Source organism: Melospiza georgiana, chromosome 17, assembly GCF_028018845.1.
Source record: "Melospiza georgiana isolate bMelGeo1 chromosome 17, bMelGeo1.pri, whole genome shotgun sequence".
Taxonomy (NCBI): Eukaryota; Metazoa; Chordata; class Aves; order Passeriformes; family Passerellidae; genus Melospiza; species Melospiza georgiana.
The window spans coordinates 124,550-139,472 of NC_080446.1; the positions used below are offsets into that span (position 1 = coordinate 124,550).

The following is a 14,923-nucleotide window of genomic DNA, read 5'->3' on the forward strand; positions in this document are numbered from 1 at the left end:
TTGTGAATAAATTTTGTAAATATGATCTTTAAAATAATGTATTATACATATTACTTTTATAGGTCACTAACTCATTTTTGCACAGTTTGTGAAACTAAATGTTTAACAAAATTGATTCTGGAAACTGAGTGTAGTTGAGGTCCAAATTTTTTTTTTTTTTTACATTACATTTAAGGACTTAGAAGCTGGGTGACTTTGGCCCACATATTTATCTCCTTTGGTCTTCAACACTTCATTTATTTTTACATGTTTAACATAGAGCTTTTTATAAAAAATAGACCAGTTGTTGAATACTTTCTCCACCTCTGAGCACTTCTGTTACATTTTTTACCTAAGGCAGTTTGACACAAAGGCTCTGCTCTGTAAGATCTTAAAATTTGTCAGGACAGACCTGTCTGTCTATAATAGGTTGCCTTTTCAGCTGATGAATCTGGATTGTGTCTTTTTGGTCAATTTTAATGAACTCTAAACCTTCTTTGAACGTGTTTGTCTGTTGCAAAATACTTGTTATTATGTTACATCCAGAAATCTTTAAGGATATTAAGCCACATTTTAACCAAATGTCTACACCTCATTGGATTATTCTAATAGTAACGAATGTATTTTCTAAGCAGATTTCTGTCACAGCAGTATTTAGGTGTTGTTACATATTCTTTGCTGATAGCACTGGGGGATTTTTCCCCCTCCATTTTGGGTGCTTGAAATGAAGATCCCTTTGCACTTTTTGCAATTACAAGGAATTAAACCGCTAAACCTTCCTAAGGGATGACCCAGAAATATTTAAGGTGTGTGATGCTTCTGTTACGTTGTTCATTGTGTAATGGAAAACTGATTTCTCCCAGCTGAGTAAAAGAAACCAAAAATCCCCTGACCTGTGTTATTTTTTGCTTATTCTTGGTACTGTTAGCAAGATAAGGTTTTATTGTTCAGACTATTCAGTGATTTTCCATTTTAATAGAAGTAAGTTTCACTAGAAATATTCTCATAAATTCATCCTTAGCACCTAGCCAGCTGTGTTTCAAAGAGAATGTAGAGTTAATCGTGCTACTTCATGTTACCCTGTCTCTTCCACTAGTACTGAGTATATAGATTATCACAGCACTTACTTGCAATTTTCCGTCCGATTAATGTGTCTTTAGAATGCAAAACTTTTAAAAGCCTAAGAAACTTTTATCTTTTCACTTCTTGGATCATATCTATTTGTTGAGTAAGTGCTGCTTACTGAGGGTGAAAGGCAACAGTCCCTTGCATTTTATATCAAATCAGACCAGAACAATATTTATATTTTGTAGTTGGTCATTATACTGATGGAAACTACTAACACCAGTTGCTTTCATTAGGTGAGCTCTTAGACTATATACTGCTACATACATCTTGCAGTACAATTTTTTTTTTAAATTAGTAATTCTATTTATACATCTATGTATAACTGGTACCTACCTGACTGGCATTAGAAAACCTCATCCTTTTCTCATAGGTTTAGCATGTTGGAGCTTTCCAGTACCTACTTTTTTTTTTCCTGAATTAAAAGATGTTTAGTTTAAACTTGATGAAGGGGCAGCAAGCATTTTTAAAATGCGTTGACAGTGTATTTCGTGGCAGCACCAACTAGTACATCTGGTTTGAAATCTGTTGACATTTAGTTACCACCTTCAATTTTGCTTTGGTCCTATAGCAGTACATTTTTGTGGATGTTTTTTAAAATAATACCCACATAACATTATTCAGCAGTAAGAGATGAATTAGCTAGTACAGCAACCTCTGATCACTGCTGCATAAATGAGCATTGTTTTGCTGTGTCGCTATTACTTTTTTGATCACATGTGTTTATTAAACTTCCATGTAGTGCACTTTTTTCCTTGGCCTAAAATACTGCTTCTGAAGTGAGAAATTCACACCACATTTTTGTCACAAGACAAAACTTCCTTGAATGTTGCACCTTTTATTGTAGATTTTATGTGCAGACCACCAGATGACAAAATGATACAGCAGGTGTGAAACTACGTAAATCTGAGAGCAATATTTTAAAAAAATTCTCAGGAGAAGGCATACGGTATTGAGAACTGAATCGAAGCTTAGTTTACATTACAAGTATTGCTTGAAATATCTGTATCTTTATTTTGCAAAACAGAGAAATCATAGGGACTGATTTATAAAAGGGTTGGTTGTAAGGTGTTACTGCCCTTCTGGTTTTTGTGTTTGGATGTTAATAATAATGTAAATAAAGGTTTCTGTTTATAATCAGAACTTGGTGACACTGTATGAGCTAATACTTTAAGGGTGATTATCCAGTACAGGTCAGAGAAAATTCCCTGCTATCACTGATGAAAAATGTATATAAAGAATGATTCACATTTTATCCTAGTTGGCCATAAAAGCTGAGGGAGTAATAGCTGAGACCTTCCATTTATGAGACACACATTCAGCACAAACACGAACTAGAATTTATGTCTACTTAAACAGCAAACTCTAGAAGAGCTGAAAGGAGAAGAGGTGGTATCTTTCCCCAAACTTGGCAACAACGTACCTTTCATTAAATACCAGCTGCTTCTTGTGTCACATACAAGTCTCACAGCTCACTATTTTCTATAAAGGGACAAGATAACTTTTTAACCTTCTGCCTGACAAGTAAGTAACAGGTGCAGTAACACTGGCCCTGCAGGATTTTAACAGTCACAACCTCACCTTGCCAGAGACTATGAGCTAAATACAAAAGGGCAAATTTTTCATATTCTTTCTGCATGCACACTGGGAATGGCAGATAGCTGAAACTTCTCTGGAAAGCAGAAAAAATTTGGGGGTTTTGGGGAACTTTAGGGTTTTTTTACTTATATGTGTCGATCCAGGATCCCATAATCTAGTAGATTTTTCTGATAATCCATGAAATTTTTAACAAGTTTAATGAAAACACATGGCAAGATTAAGGCAGACATTCAGATTTTACTTGCATAATTTAAAAAAGCTTGCAAGAAAGCTTTGGGTAGTGGATTTGACTTACCACATGTCATACAAATACTCAAGCCCAATCTTACTCAGCATGTATGAAGACTCCACTTCTGCTTTTTGAGCAGGGTTTTTCCCCCCATTCCGAAATTCAAGTAAATTTTTTGAGTATGGGGGTGTGATACCAGGGATCTACATGTCTGGATATAATTCCACTTGATTTTCCGAATGGCAAAACCAGGAAGGGTTTCAAAATAACTTCCATGCTGTATTTTTACACTGCATTTCTACAAGGGCAAGTTAAATTTGCATTTTGAAAAAATACCTCTTTGTTAGGAGTGAAGGCCACAGTTGGTTGAGTCTGTCCCATAAGCACCCTCAGGCATTTGCCCTTAAACACAGGTAGCAAAGTAACATGAAACAAATGATAAATACAAATCTCAGCATTAGTACCTGTACTACAACTTATGTAATAATGTTCTTATGAAACTACTGAAATAATTATGTACACTGTGCTTTCTTAGTAAAATTATAGGGTTTTTTTCCTGTAAAAACCTTTGAACAGTAACTGTCATTCACAACATTTACTTTTCTGCAGACTAAAGTGTAACTAGATTATTGACTACAAGTACTGAACTCCCAGAGCTGCCTTTTTAAAAAATAAATGTAAAAGTTACACTGCTAAGCAAACACTACTTTCTCAAAGGAACTGTTCTAGTTTTGAATGTACAGTATAATATTACCACATAAAAAACCTTCATACAAATCTGATTGTGTTAAAATTTAAGATGTACATTTACTGAAATTTTTCAGGACCTTTAGAAATTAATAAATTCTGACTTAGCATTTTGAGAAATGGCGTGTGGGGATTACACTCTTTTTTATTAATAAATTTCTTCACAATGTGAAGGAATTTATTTTCAAACAGTACACTGATCAATATTTACACAATCCCTCAAAAAATCTGGCATCCTTTGAGTGAAGATTTTCTCTGATCTTCATAGAGGTGACAATACAATGAACAAGTAGATGTGGAACTAAAATGTATCCTCAGAGGAAACTGAAGAAATTTCATGGTGTTGAGAACACTTGGTGCTACTGACTTCAGTTCCTGAATCTTTTCAGAGTTCTCTTGAACATTACCTTTACCCCAGTGTTAAGCAAATGCACCTTTGTTTTCTGAATCTTGTTTTAGGGTTGTACTTGGCTTTGAAGTTTTTCTCACGACAACTAAAGATAAAGGTGAACTGGAAATTGTTTTAAGGTCCTGTCAAACTGTCTGTGTAAACACTGCCACTGCAGGGGCAGTCCTCTTTGGGATGTGGCTGAGTTTCCTCCTCTGTCAATTCCTGAATCAGCGTTGTCTTCTTGAAGTAAAATGCCTTGTGAATTAGGTGAGGTATAATCCAAAGCAACAAAGCAGGTACAACAGTGGATTTCAGAGACCTGTATTTCTGATGGCATTTCCCATAATTTCACTGCTTCTATTGAACTCACTCACCAGTGCAAACATTCTATCTATTTCAGCCTCAAAGTTTATCCAGTCCTTCAGATGAATGTTATAATTCATTTAGTCTGTACATGGATTCAAGTCCTGCCCCGTTTGTATCCTCATGGAGGTGCAGCAGCTGTGGGAGATTAGCCCTCCCAGCCTTCCCACAGTTGTCCTCTTTAAAATAAAACAAATGCAGTTTAGTGTATAACATTGTAGTAGAAAGTAATAAGAAAGGTATTTTTAATGGTTCCATGCAGTAAAAACCAATGGAAACACTGTGAACCACCAATAAAAGCATAGCAGGTGTATGACAGAAACAATTCAACAGTGTTTGAAATTTCAACCTGTACAAAGCTTGTTAATTCCACCTTCATTTTGGTTCTAAAGCCAGTCTTAGATCTCTTCAATTAGAAATAAAACCACTGCATTATATAAGCAATTCTCAGGCAAAAAGTCTGTGCCTACGAAGGGAGTTGCACCTGTGTTTGAGGGCACTTCATGATTTTTAATGAAGGCTCTGCTTTCTTTTTAAGGAAAGATTCAGAGACAGTAACAGGCAATGGTAACTTTTTAATAGACTTAAATTTGTATCTCATCTTTTGAGCTCTAGCAGTTTGAGAACTGCCAGATCATCACCACATTTTAAAAGGCAGCTCAGTAAGAAAAAAAGCAGTTGTAGATACAAATCTGTTTTATAATCTACTTTCTGTTTTAAGTTCGTTTTTCTGCTCACAGCACAAAGGCTGTGGTTGGATAAAGGGCAAGAAAATACATGATGCTGCCTCACTACTTGTGAGAAAATTACAGTCAGTTTTGTTCTTTCTGCATTGTGTGAAAAATTACTAGGTAGCTGCTACTAGTTTAAGTTTAGACAAAACTAGTGTACTGGTCTTTAATTTTTATTGGCAACTGACCATAACTGGTTTCTTAACTGAGCATCTACCTTTACTGTTTGAAATTGCCTCGATTTTAATGCTCCAGGATTCTCAAAAAACATGTACGAAGAGGTTTTGTGCAGCAGAAGTTGTCAGTAATGATGGCAGTATCATATTTCTTGCATAATTTAGAGGAATTTCCTCATAAGCATTCTGTGAGAATAGATGATGATGTTAAAATGGTGGTGCATGCAAAAAGAGAAAAGTTAAGTAAAAGCTAATGCTTTTGGTGAATTGCTCCCAACTCACAGTGACTTGGCAGATGATGGTCTCTTCACATCTGGCCATTTTCGACGCTGAAACTGCCTAATTTTCAAGCAGCAAAAGGAGAAAAAAGTTAACCATCACCAAGAAAACAACTAGTATCACAATCTGAAAGATGAGGAAGAAGAATTCAGCCAGAATTTTGACTACTAAGATCAGAACACAGTGTAACATTGAAACAAATAGCTCCAAAGTTTCAAAGCAAGTGGGGGGGAAGGTCTTTCAAATGCCCTTTCAAGCCAGGCCTTCCCATGTGGTTCCCAATCCCACACTTGCTCTTTCAGCTTTAAGGTAGTACTTCAGAATAATGTAACTTTTTTTTGTTAATTTACCTGTACTGCTCGTAGCTTCCATCTTTAAGTCCTAGGTGAGAAAAATTAACAATGTTACCAACAATTGTCTGTATGAGAAAAAATAAAGACTCAAGAAATTTAACAAACTTCCTGATGTCTTGAGATCAGATGTCTCCTATCTGATCCTGCACTGAGCTGAAGTTTGGAGCAGAACTCTGGAAGTCCCTTCCAGCTTGAACTGACCTGTGTTCAGGTCTGTGAACTTCAGAGTGGCTGCTAGAGTATTCTCTCCCTTTTCATGAGTATTGTTTCTTCCTTGTCTTCTCCTGCATCTCAGCAATATTTATTACTATGCTAAGGGTCTTTCTTCATCTTAAAAACATGACATAACATGAACTGAACATGTACAAAAATCTGAGAATGCAGCTATCACTCTCAGCAGGACATTACTATTGTAAGTAAATCCTAAAATCCTTTCGTGACTGATTCAAGTTTTATAATATTAAGAGTATTTTGGGGTTCTTTGGGGTGTTTGTGAGTGCAATAGAAGAGGCACTTACCAAGATCCATGTTTCTGGTTCTTGGATTGCATTGCTTATACCCTCTGCAACTTCTGAGTTCCATGAGCTGGACATGCAGTTGATTAAGAACATCTCTGTCAAGCGTATTCACTGCATTAATTAGCTGCAATAAACAGGAGGTTCTTCTTAGTGACTGTTGCTCTGTAGTTTGGTAACTTTTGAAATACAGCTGGTTTCTTTCTAACAGGAAAGAGACACTTTATACTATTTTAAATGATACAGGCCTTAACGTCATCCTACAGCAATACGGCGTGATTTCAATTTATTGGTGACAAGTAACAATGATGTATTTCTCGAGCTGTGATCCCAAGGTCTATGATCAGATACCTGATATGGATCGGTATTGAGATCAAAATACTCCAAAAATCCAGTAGCAAATTCACAAAACAGGAAGTTGTGGGTCTCGTTGATTGTCCTCAAACACCAGTACGTGTTGTTGTTGGCACTGGTACAGGCACAGAAAGGGCCCACTGCAAATTGAAGAGTTATAAAGACATAAGCTACATGCTTCTGTCTTTAGCACTGCTAATTACTTTCTGTTTATATTACTTTATTCATAGACAGTTACTCTCATTCTCACTCCTGAGCTCTAAAGCAGAGAATGCATTCCAGCATCAGCTTCTTGTTCTGTGCATACCAAATCCACATACTAATTACAGTAATATCTTGTCTAGTTCCTTTCTCTGGTTGTGAAACATTCCAGATGGTGAGATACCTTGCAGATCAGTGTACAGTATTCAATAATCTGTAGCTTACTTGCAGTTGGTTTTACCTCCTTGCCTTTTGTGCAACAATAATGACAACACTGAAAACAGAGATTATTTACTATAGAAAAGACTGTATGGCTTTGGTTACAGAGCTACTAAAACCAGTAACTACTAGCAACCCAACATCCCAGCCCAGCCTTAGTTTACAGTACTCTTACATGTCCACAGGGGAGCAGTTTGCCAGTGCTGGTTGTCGTGGGTGAAGCAGGTCAGACCAGGCATGCTGCACGTGTCATTATTTTTGATTCTCTTAAGCAATTTGCGCAGTTTCTTCTTCCGTCTCTGCTCTCGCAGCAGCCATAGCCTGTCTTTCTCCTGTAGGGCTTTCCTGCACACATGAAATGTTAGGATCATGGAAACTCTGTTAGACTTGAACATAGCTAAAGCACTCCAAAGTAGCTAATAAAATAAGCCACTCAGAAAGAATCCACATTTCTAACTTAAATAGTGTTTCATACAAATGGAGATGACTCTGCATTTGTAGAGTCATTGCCTAGTGTGTAACTGGTGTGTACAGACCTAATATTAGTATTACATTTTGCACATCCTCTCTTAAAGGAACAGGCCTTCACTTACTTGAAAGGATGAAGACCGGATCCTTTGTTTCTCAGTTTGCTCTTGTGTTTTGAATGGTAACTGGAAAATGAAAGCAGCATTGCTGGTGAACAACAGCAAGACAACTGCCCCTGTTCTTATAACATTATCATATTGGATTTGAAGCAGATTTAATCAAGTGTCACTTCTCCCTTCAATTTATTAGTGTATGTGATGAATAAAGGCAGCCTCACTCGACTGGATCAGGCACTTCCCAGCCTCACTGTGTCTCTGTTTCCTCAGATCCTTTGTCCACAGTGACACTTGGTGTGCTAACACTGCATTGCAATGTACATCCACATCCAGCTACAATTTACTATTATTTTAGTTTTAACCAGTTGTTTCCCCACATGAGGCACATAGAATAAATAGATTTGTAATTAAATTACATTTCTGCAACAGAGTATTCCCTAATTTGTTCTGATAATGACAAGTTTATACTACCCTCCTGTCATTTTCCTTACAAATGCAAAAATTTCAATACCAGCTGTACTTTGTAGGGCTGGGAAGGGGTGTGGGCGTGTCCTCCATTATTACTAGCTGAAAGCTTCAGGGAAACTTGAACAAGATGGCTTGAACTGTCCCAGAAAGAGCACTGTCTAATATATTCAGAGATGCAGAGTGCAAGCAGACATAGACATTCTCGCTGGGTTACCACTGCTTTGCCTCTCAAGAAACTCTTACAGTATTTTGCAGAAATTTCCTTTCTGTGGAATTACCAAAGTTTAAAAAAAAGAACAGCCACAGTCACTGGCAATATTTTCTTATTGATAAAGTTACTACATACACAAATCAGTAAACACAAACTTAATTTAATAACTGTTGTTTTCTAAACAGTACATCTGAATTAAATTAGTTGCCAGATTAAAATCTCCTTCAAAACAAATCTTTTAAATTCTTAAAACTTTTGGGAGCTTTCATAAGTTTAATTAGTATAACAAATCAACAAAGTAAGATTATTTAAGAACTATCTTCTTCAGTAAATTTGTTAATCTTGCATAGATGCTGGGCATTTCATCAACTAATTCTAAATGCTAAATCAAAGCAATTGCAATACAAACACTTGACCATATGTAACTCAGATGATTAATTTCTTCACTTTCAGTGGGATTAATCATCTCAATAATGCTATGCACAAATATAAGTGTATCAGTCTGAAAATAAACATTTTTTACATTTTCTATAAAACATTCATGAAAAATACCTTCATCTTTACAGTACATATTAAGTAAACTCAGTTAATCAGTTTTGAAAGTAGTGGATTATAAACCAATATAAACTTTCTGTCTGTTTACCATCTAGAATAATACATCTTTTTTGACATGGGCTCCCATAACCCAAGAAGTCGATGATCACAATATTTTAGTGGATCTGCTGCTGCAACTCTGATGCAGGATCCACAAGGGCCACATCTACAGTCCACAACAATTATAAACATCGTATCTGTAGAGTGCGATGTTTTCAGCCTGTTCAAAAAGGCATTGTGTGACACCAATAGGACAGAGAAGTTTTATCCACACCCTCTCACAGAGTCTACTAGGTAACAGGTGCTTTAAGCACAGCTAAAGCACAGCTGCCATGCAGTTATGACTCCATTCAGATACAGCTTTCTTTTTTTTGTTGATACTCACACTATTCTGCCACTGTGGCTGCAGTACTATCTGGCTCTCTGCAGCCTCAGAGCTGGCTCTGTCATCACCATGAGCAGGAGAAGGTGCTCCTGGGTCTCCTTCCGAACAGCTTTTCTCAGGGGAAAATTCTGTTTGGGTTACCTTTTGATTTTGGAAGATTTTCTGTTGTGCTTATTTGCAGAGCAAGAGCTCAATTGTCCAATTAAGGCAGACAGTGGGCCTTGTACTTGAGCAACGGCCTGTGTACACTTCCCCTAAATGTGTACACAGGAGTACAGTCAGCACAACTGAACAAACAAGATCCTGATCTCTCCTGTGAGATCTGATAAACCAGTTAGATCAGTGAGATCTGATAAATCAGTTACAGTTGCACATTACAAATAATTATTCAGAGGTATACCAAAACATACCTTAGCTTGTTACAATCACACTCTTCAGGTCGCTTCTTCTTTAGATGACCTCTCACCTCTCTCAGGTTTTTTATTTTATTTTGCAAAGTTTCAATCTAAAAAAAAAAAAAAAAAAAAAAAAAAAGCCACCAAGACAGAGTTTGAAAAAAACCAGCATGATTTAGTGCTATTCTAACCTTCTCAAACTCGTTCTACTGTCACCAAGAGCTTCCTCTTCAGTACCTTCTGTGGCTCTCACCACTAACAAGCATTTTCAAATTATCTCACTTTCCAGAAGGAAACTACAGCAGGAGGAAGCTGGCTTAGTTTGCCTGCTCTGATTCTTGACTCGGAAAGCAGAATGCGTTGCTGCGGGAATGAGGGGACACAGAGTTGCAGGTAGACAGACACTCCTGCATCCATTCTGGTTTTGCCTCTCTACAGCACATTCACAAGGGGAGAAAGGCTGCTCAAAGGAAAACAAAGTCATTACATTTCAGCGTGTTCTGACACTGGAAAGGGGATAGGGCAGGAGTGATCTGAAATCCCCTCTTCAGAGGTTTTGAAAAGCAAAGCAGCAAGGTTCTGTCACTTTGCATAGCAGGCTTTAGCAGTGTCTGGACACATGGGATAGCAATCAGCAGTTAATTGTGCCACCCTTGAGGTTTATTTTTAACTGCCTTTTTTCACTAAATGAAACTCCTGCTTTTGCTCAGTCTGACTTACACACAACATGGCTCACTTCCACTCGGGTATTGCAGGCCTCTGCACAGCAGAAAAATCAAAGTAATCTAATGTGAACAACAGTCTCTGCTGAACTACCATTGGCCATCAGTAACCATAGGTGTAGTAGCAGCTCATGACTGTTGAAGCAGAGACAGGGCAGAGTGTTCAAGGAAAATGGACAAAGAACCCAGCCCTGTGACCCTAAATCAGGAACACAATTGGACAGAAGTGTGTTCACACTTCATTTCCTTTGACATTCTATATTGGCTTCATTTTCTGAAGAAAAAACAATTACAGAACCGTGGTAATATTAAAATTGCCCTTTTCTAATCTTAGCAGACTAGTAAGTTTTTAAGTATTTGCCCTGTGTGTCAATCTTTACAAGAAAAGGGGGACCAAGAAGTTCTTACATAGAACTTTACTGTGAATTTATGTAATTTGGTAAGAGATTACAGGACATCCATCCTTTATGCTTCTCTCTGGCATTTGTTCCATCCTTACCTGGTCCTTAGACCCTCTTTCATACACTATACACATGAAGGGTTTGAGCTAATATTAGTGGCAAAAATGTCAGATAAAGTCTTACTGGCAAATTTCATACAGCAAATTACCTCTAAGTTCTCCATATACACAATCCTATGAAAAAATTCAACTCGAAAGTCCAAGGTTAAAAAAAGCAGTAGCAAGTGAAAGAAATTAATTCTAGAAGCACCAAAACTAATGAAGCTCACTTTTCCTTGGGCCTTTATATTTGATACTGAAGGATTGTTTTGACAGGTTCCCCACAGGAGAACAGGAAAACAAGATGATAAAAAGATCCAGGTTGATTTCTTTCCCAGGATAGGGACAGCTTTAAGTCTTACTTGCCTGATAGGGCATATGACATTTCTCAGCTGTGCTTTCAGTTGCAGTTCTGTCCACTCAGCATCTTGTCTTCACAAACTTGCAATAATTTAATTATTTCTGAAATGTCTATTCTGAAATTAGCCAGCAAATTCAAAAGGTTCCATGGAGGTAAAAAGACACCCAGAGGCAGACAGAGATAGTCAGCATGATCCTATCACCCCACAGAAAACAACGCTAAAAACACACACGGAAAACATCACTGACCTCATGGTCAATATGAAGTTTGTGGTCCTTCCAAGCTTGCAGTGACCTGTACAGATCTGTGTCACACTGGACGGTATCATTCTCCAGGATATAGCACCTTGGCATGGAAAAGCAAACAGTGTTTATTATTACAGTGGATACACACACACACACACACACACAGAGCAATGCAAACAGCTGCTCTTAATAACACAGCTCCAGGACAAATGAGACCACGGATTGGAAATGACATGCAGAATTCAAAAAACAATGTTCATTCAAGAAAATACAAGTGTGCTCTGAACCAGGAAGGAAGTCTGGGTTGCAGTTGCCATGGAAAATTTTAGGTAGAAAAATTCAATGAGAATATTTCTATCAAGCAGAACCTGTTGACTGTTTCATTTCTGTATGTAAATCATGCTACACAGAATTCTTGCTTATTCGATAGACTTTCTGCATAAATAATCATTACTAATTAGCAAGCATTGAAAGCATTACTCAGAAGCAATTTCTCGATGCATAATTAAGTGATGCAGGGATAGTAGCAAGGTAAGATGCATTACTACACCATAAAGAAAAGAGAAGAAACTCAAAAAAACAAAACTGAAACAAAGAAGTTTTACTATTTTCTACAAAAGTGATAAAATCTTTCAATGGTATCTCCTTCACTTTGAAAGCAAAACACCCTCTGACAATATAAAATCTTTATGTTTCACTAACCTCTAGTGAAATCCAGTTTTTAAAATTATTTAATAAAGAAGAAAACAAAAAAACACTACTTGACAGATTTACCTGGAAAGTTTATTAGGGGTTGAATACCATGCAGCCATTTCTGAATGCTTGTTTAAATTAAAGATGAATATTTGCAATGTTCCTTTATTTTCTTTAAACCACCTCATGTTGTCCCACGGCCTTCTTTTCTGCTAGGGAAGTCTCATGAATAACGTACAACCTTCCTGACAGTTCCTTGTAAAAATCTGGGATTCGCGCACTAAGGCAGCAAAAGTAAATTTAATTTGTTCCAGAAGAAAAAAACCAGTGATTTATGAGTCCTGAACATTCATGAGAGCTGGGATAAGAGGGCACAATTCTCTGATGCCTACACTTCGTCATATTGGTGACTTTCTAATTCACTTCTGTCAACAGAAGGCAAATGGAAAACACAGGTATCAAGAGCAGCTACCTGGCTCCTGCATGTTTACATGAGCTAGTCATTAAACAATATAAAACATGTAATCAATAATGATTGGTGGATTTTCTGATAGCTCACAAATGGAAATGGTGATAAATGAATTAAAGTTCAGCTGAAGAGACATTACCAGTCCCTAGATTCACCACCAAGGAAGTTATTTATAGCTGTTAAAGTGGTCAGACAATTGCCTCCCCTCTCTCTCAGTATGTTCCATTTCCCAATGTTTCTGGTCCATCCAACTTCATTCATAATACAGATTTTCCTCTCCTAGCACTGATTACAGAAAACTCTGTACAAACCAACCAGTGACACCAAACCAGTTCATGCTTCAGTCAGGGCCTTCAGTCTCCAGGCAGGCCAGGTTACCCCACTGCACACTCATTTGCAGGAGTATGGCCTCTCCTGGATCATGCAGGTTTAACACCCCTGTTGCCAACAGTTTTGCTTGTTCTCACAGGAAACATATGCACTGATGAGTGGCTACCGTCTCCACACAATGCAGGAGACAAAAGCACTGCTGCAGCTCTTCAGGAGCTTCATGCCCCTCTTCACTGACCAAACTAAAACAAAACTGAAGGCTATTATACAAATGGAATAAGAATTTTAGTGAGGCTAGACTGAGGATCCAAAATGGATGCAACATGCTTAGCACACTTCAACCCACACATTTATGAAAAGAGCCGTCACTTAAGGAGCAAAGGCTTTTAAAAATCTAGCATGTGCACTTACCTGTGGGTCACTTTGATCAGACTAGGGGCTGTGTACTCTGCAATGCTACCAGTGCCACTATATTCCCCCATATCCCTATCTTCCTCCTCGTGGAAAACAGCCCTCTGCACCTTGTGCCGCTTGGTGATGTTTCTTGGTAAGATGGGCTGGTATCCATCCTCTAAAACCAGGTGATAGGCAGCTCCATCCAGCTCAACAGATACAGAACGGATAGAGCGATTCCGGACATAGCTTGGTTTGAATTCTGCATGGAAAAAGTGGAAGAGCAGCAGAAACTGCATGTTACAATTTGCTCCTCTCTGTGGCTCTTGGAAGGAAAAACCCCAGCCCATACTTGCTGTTTGGAATTAACTGGATGACAGTGTTTGTTGCAGTTCTCCTGTGAACTGCTGTTTCCTTAACGTCGGCATGGATGGAAGTACCAGTTGGTGGATGGATACCTCAGAGCATGAGAGGGCAGGTACAACGCAAACACAAAAGAATGGCAAAGGGGAAAAAAAATGCTGTAGTCCAGCACCAGTGAGAACAAATAGCTCGTTCAAATGGATGCTTGCTCTTCCCCTACAATCACCAGATGGCAGTCACCCCTTAAGCACTAACTGTGACAGTAATGACAGCCAGCCACCCTCAGGGAACAGTTCTCTGTGCTTTTCTGCTGTCCATCATACAGCTCTTCCCAGCTAGGATTCCTGCAACACATTCTTGGAGTTGTCTCAGCCTGAGCCTTTTCCCAGTTCTATTCTTCAAGGCTAGGGCTAGATCCTTGATTTTTTTGGAAGGGACTAATATTTGAATCTTTATTTTTATCCACATGCAATTATTTTCTTTGCAATTCTTTCCCTGATGTGCAGCCCAGACAGTCAGTTTCTCCATGAAGCACCATTCTCCAGTGCTATGTACTCCCTCAAACTTTGCTTCTGCGTTTGCAGCTCAAAAGCAAAATTAAACATTTGTTATGAATTGCCACTGTGCAGTACAAGATTCTCATTGATCTTTTCCCTATTACTATTTTCCAAAGTTCTCTGTTCCAGCCCAAATCCCCAGAACTCCTCTTCTGCTTGGTCTGGAATGGCAAAAAGAGAATGTAGTTATGAAATGTAAATCTACAATTAAACTTCCCTGCTGTATGATGGGGTCCATCTCTGACTGTATTTCCTGCTCACAACCAGCGACTGCTGAGAGTCACTCATTAGGCACAATCATCTCATTCCTTGAGGAAAAAGTACAACCTAGGTGTCACAGACTCTCTTGTGCTCTCTGCCCTAGGGGAGCCTGGTATATGAGGCTTGTATACT

General features: G+C 38.1%; 2 protein-coding genes across 10 annotated transcripts in view; one reads left to right on the forward strand and one right to left on the reverse strand.

The window, feature by feature from the left end:
- The window catches only part of NCOA3 (nuclear receptor coactivator 3), a 104,834-nt gene that overhangs the window by 54,258 nt on the left and 35,653 nt on the right, over positions 1-14,923 (forward strand). The window lies entirely within an intron of this gene.
- Positions 2,921-14,923, reverse strand: part of SULF2 (sulfatase 2) — an 83,343-nt gene continuing 71,340 nt past the window's right edge. For all 5 annotated transcript variants that reach the window (XM_058036112.1, XM_058036111.1, XM_058036108.1 and 2 more), the window contains 10 exons: positions 13,629-13,872; positions 11,729-11,825; positions 9,914-10,008; positions 7,855-7,914; positions 7,437-7,606; positions 6,839-6,981; positions 6,491-6,614; positions 5,970-6,000; positions 5,623-5,679; positions 2,921-4,612 (listed from right to left, as the gene is read on the reverse strand). In XM_058036112.1, the coding sequence (XP_057892095.1) occupies positions 4,582-4,612; positions 5,623-5,679; positions 5,970-6,000; positions 6,491-6,614; positions 6,839-6,981; positions 7,437-7,606; positions 7,855-7,914; positions 9,914-10,008; positions 11,729-11,825; positions 13,629-13,872 (1,052 nt within the window). In that variant the 3' untranslated portion in view covers positions 2,921-4,581. The remainder of the gene's footprint in view (positions 4,613-5,622; positions 5,680-5,969; positions 6,001-6,490; positions 6,615-6,838; positions 6,982-7,436; positions 7,607-7,854; positions 7,915-9,913; positions 10,009-11,728; positions 11,826-13,628; positions 13,873-14,923) is intronic.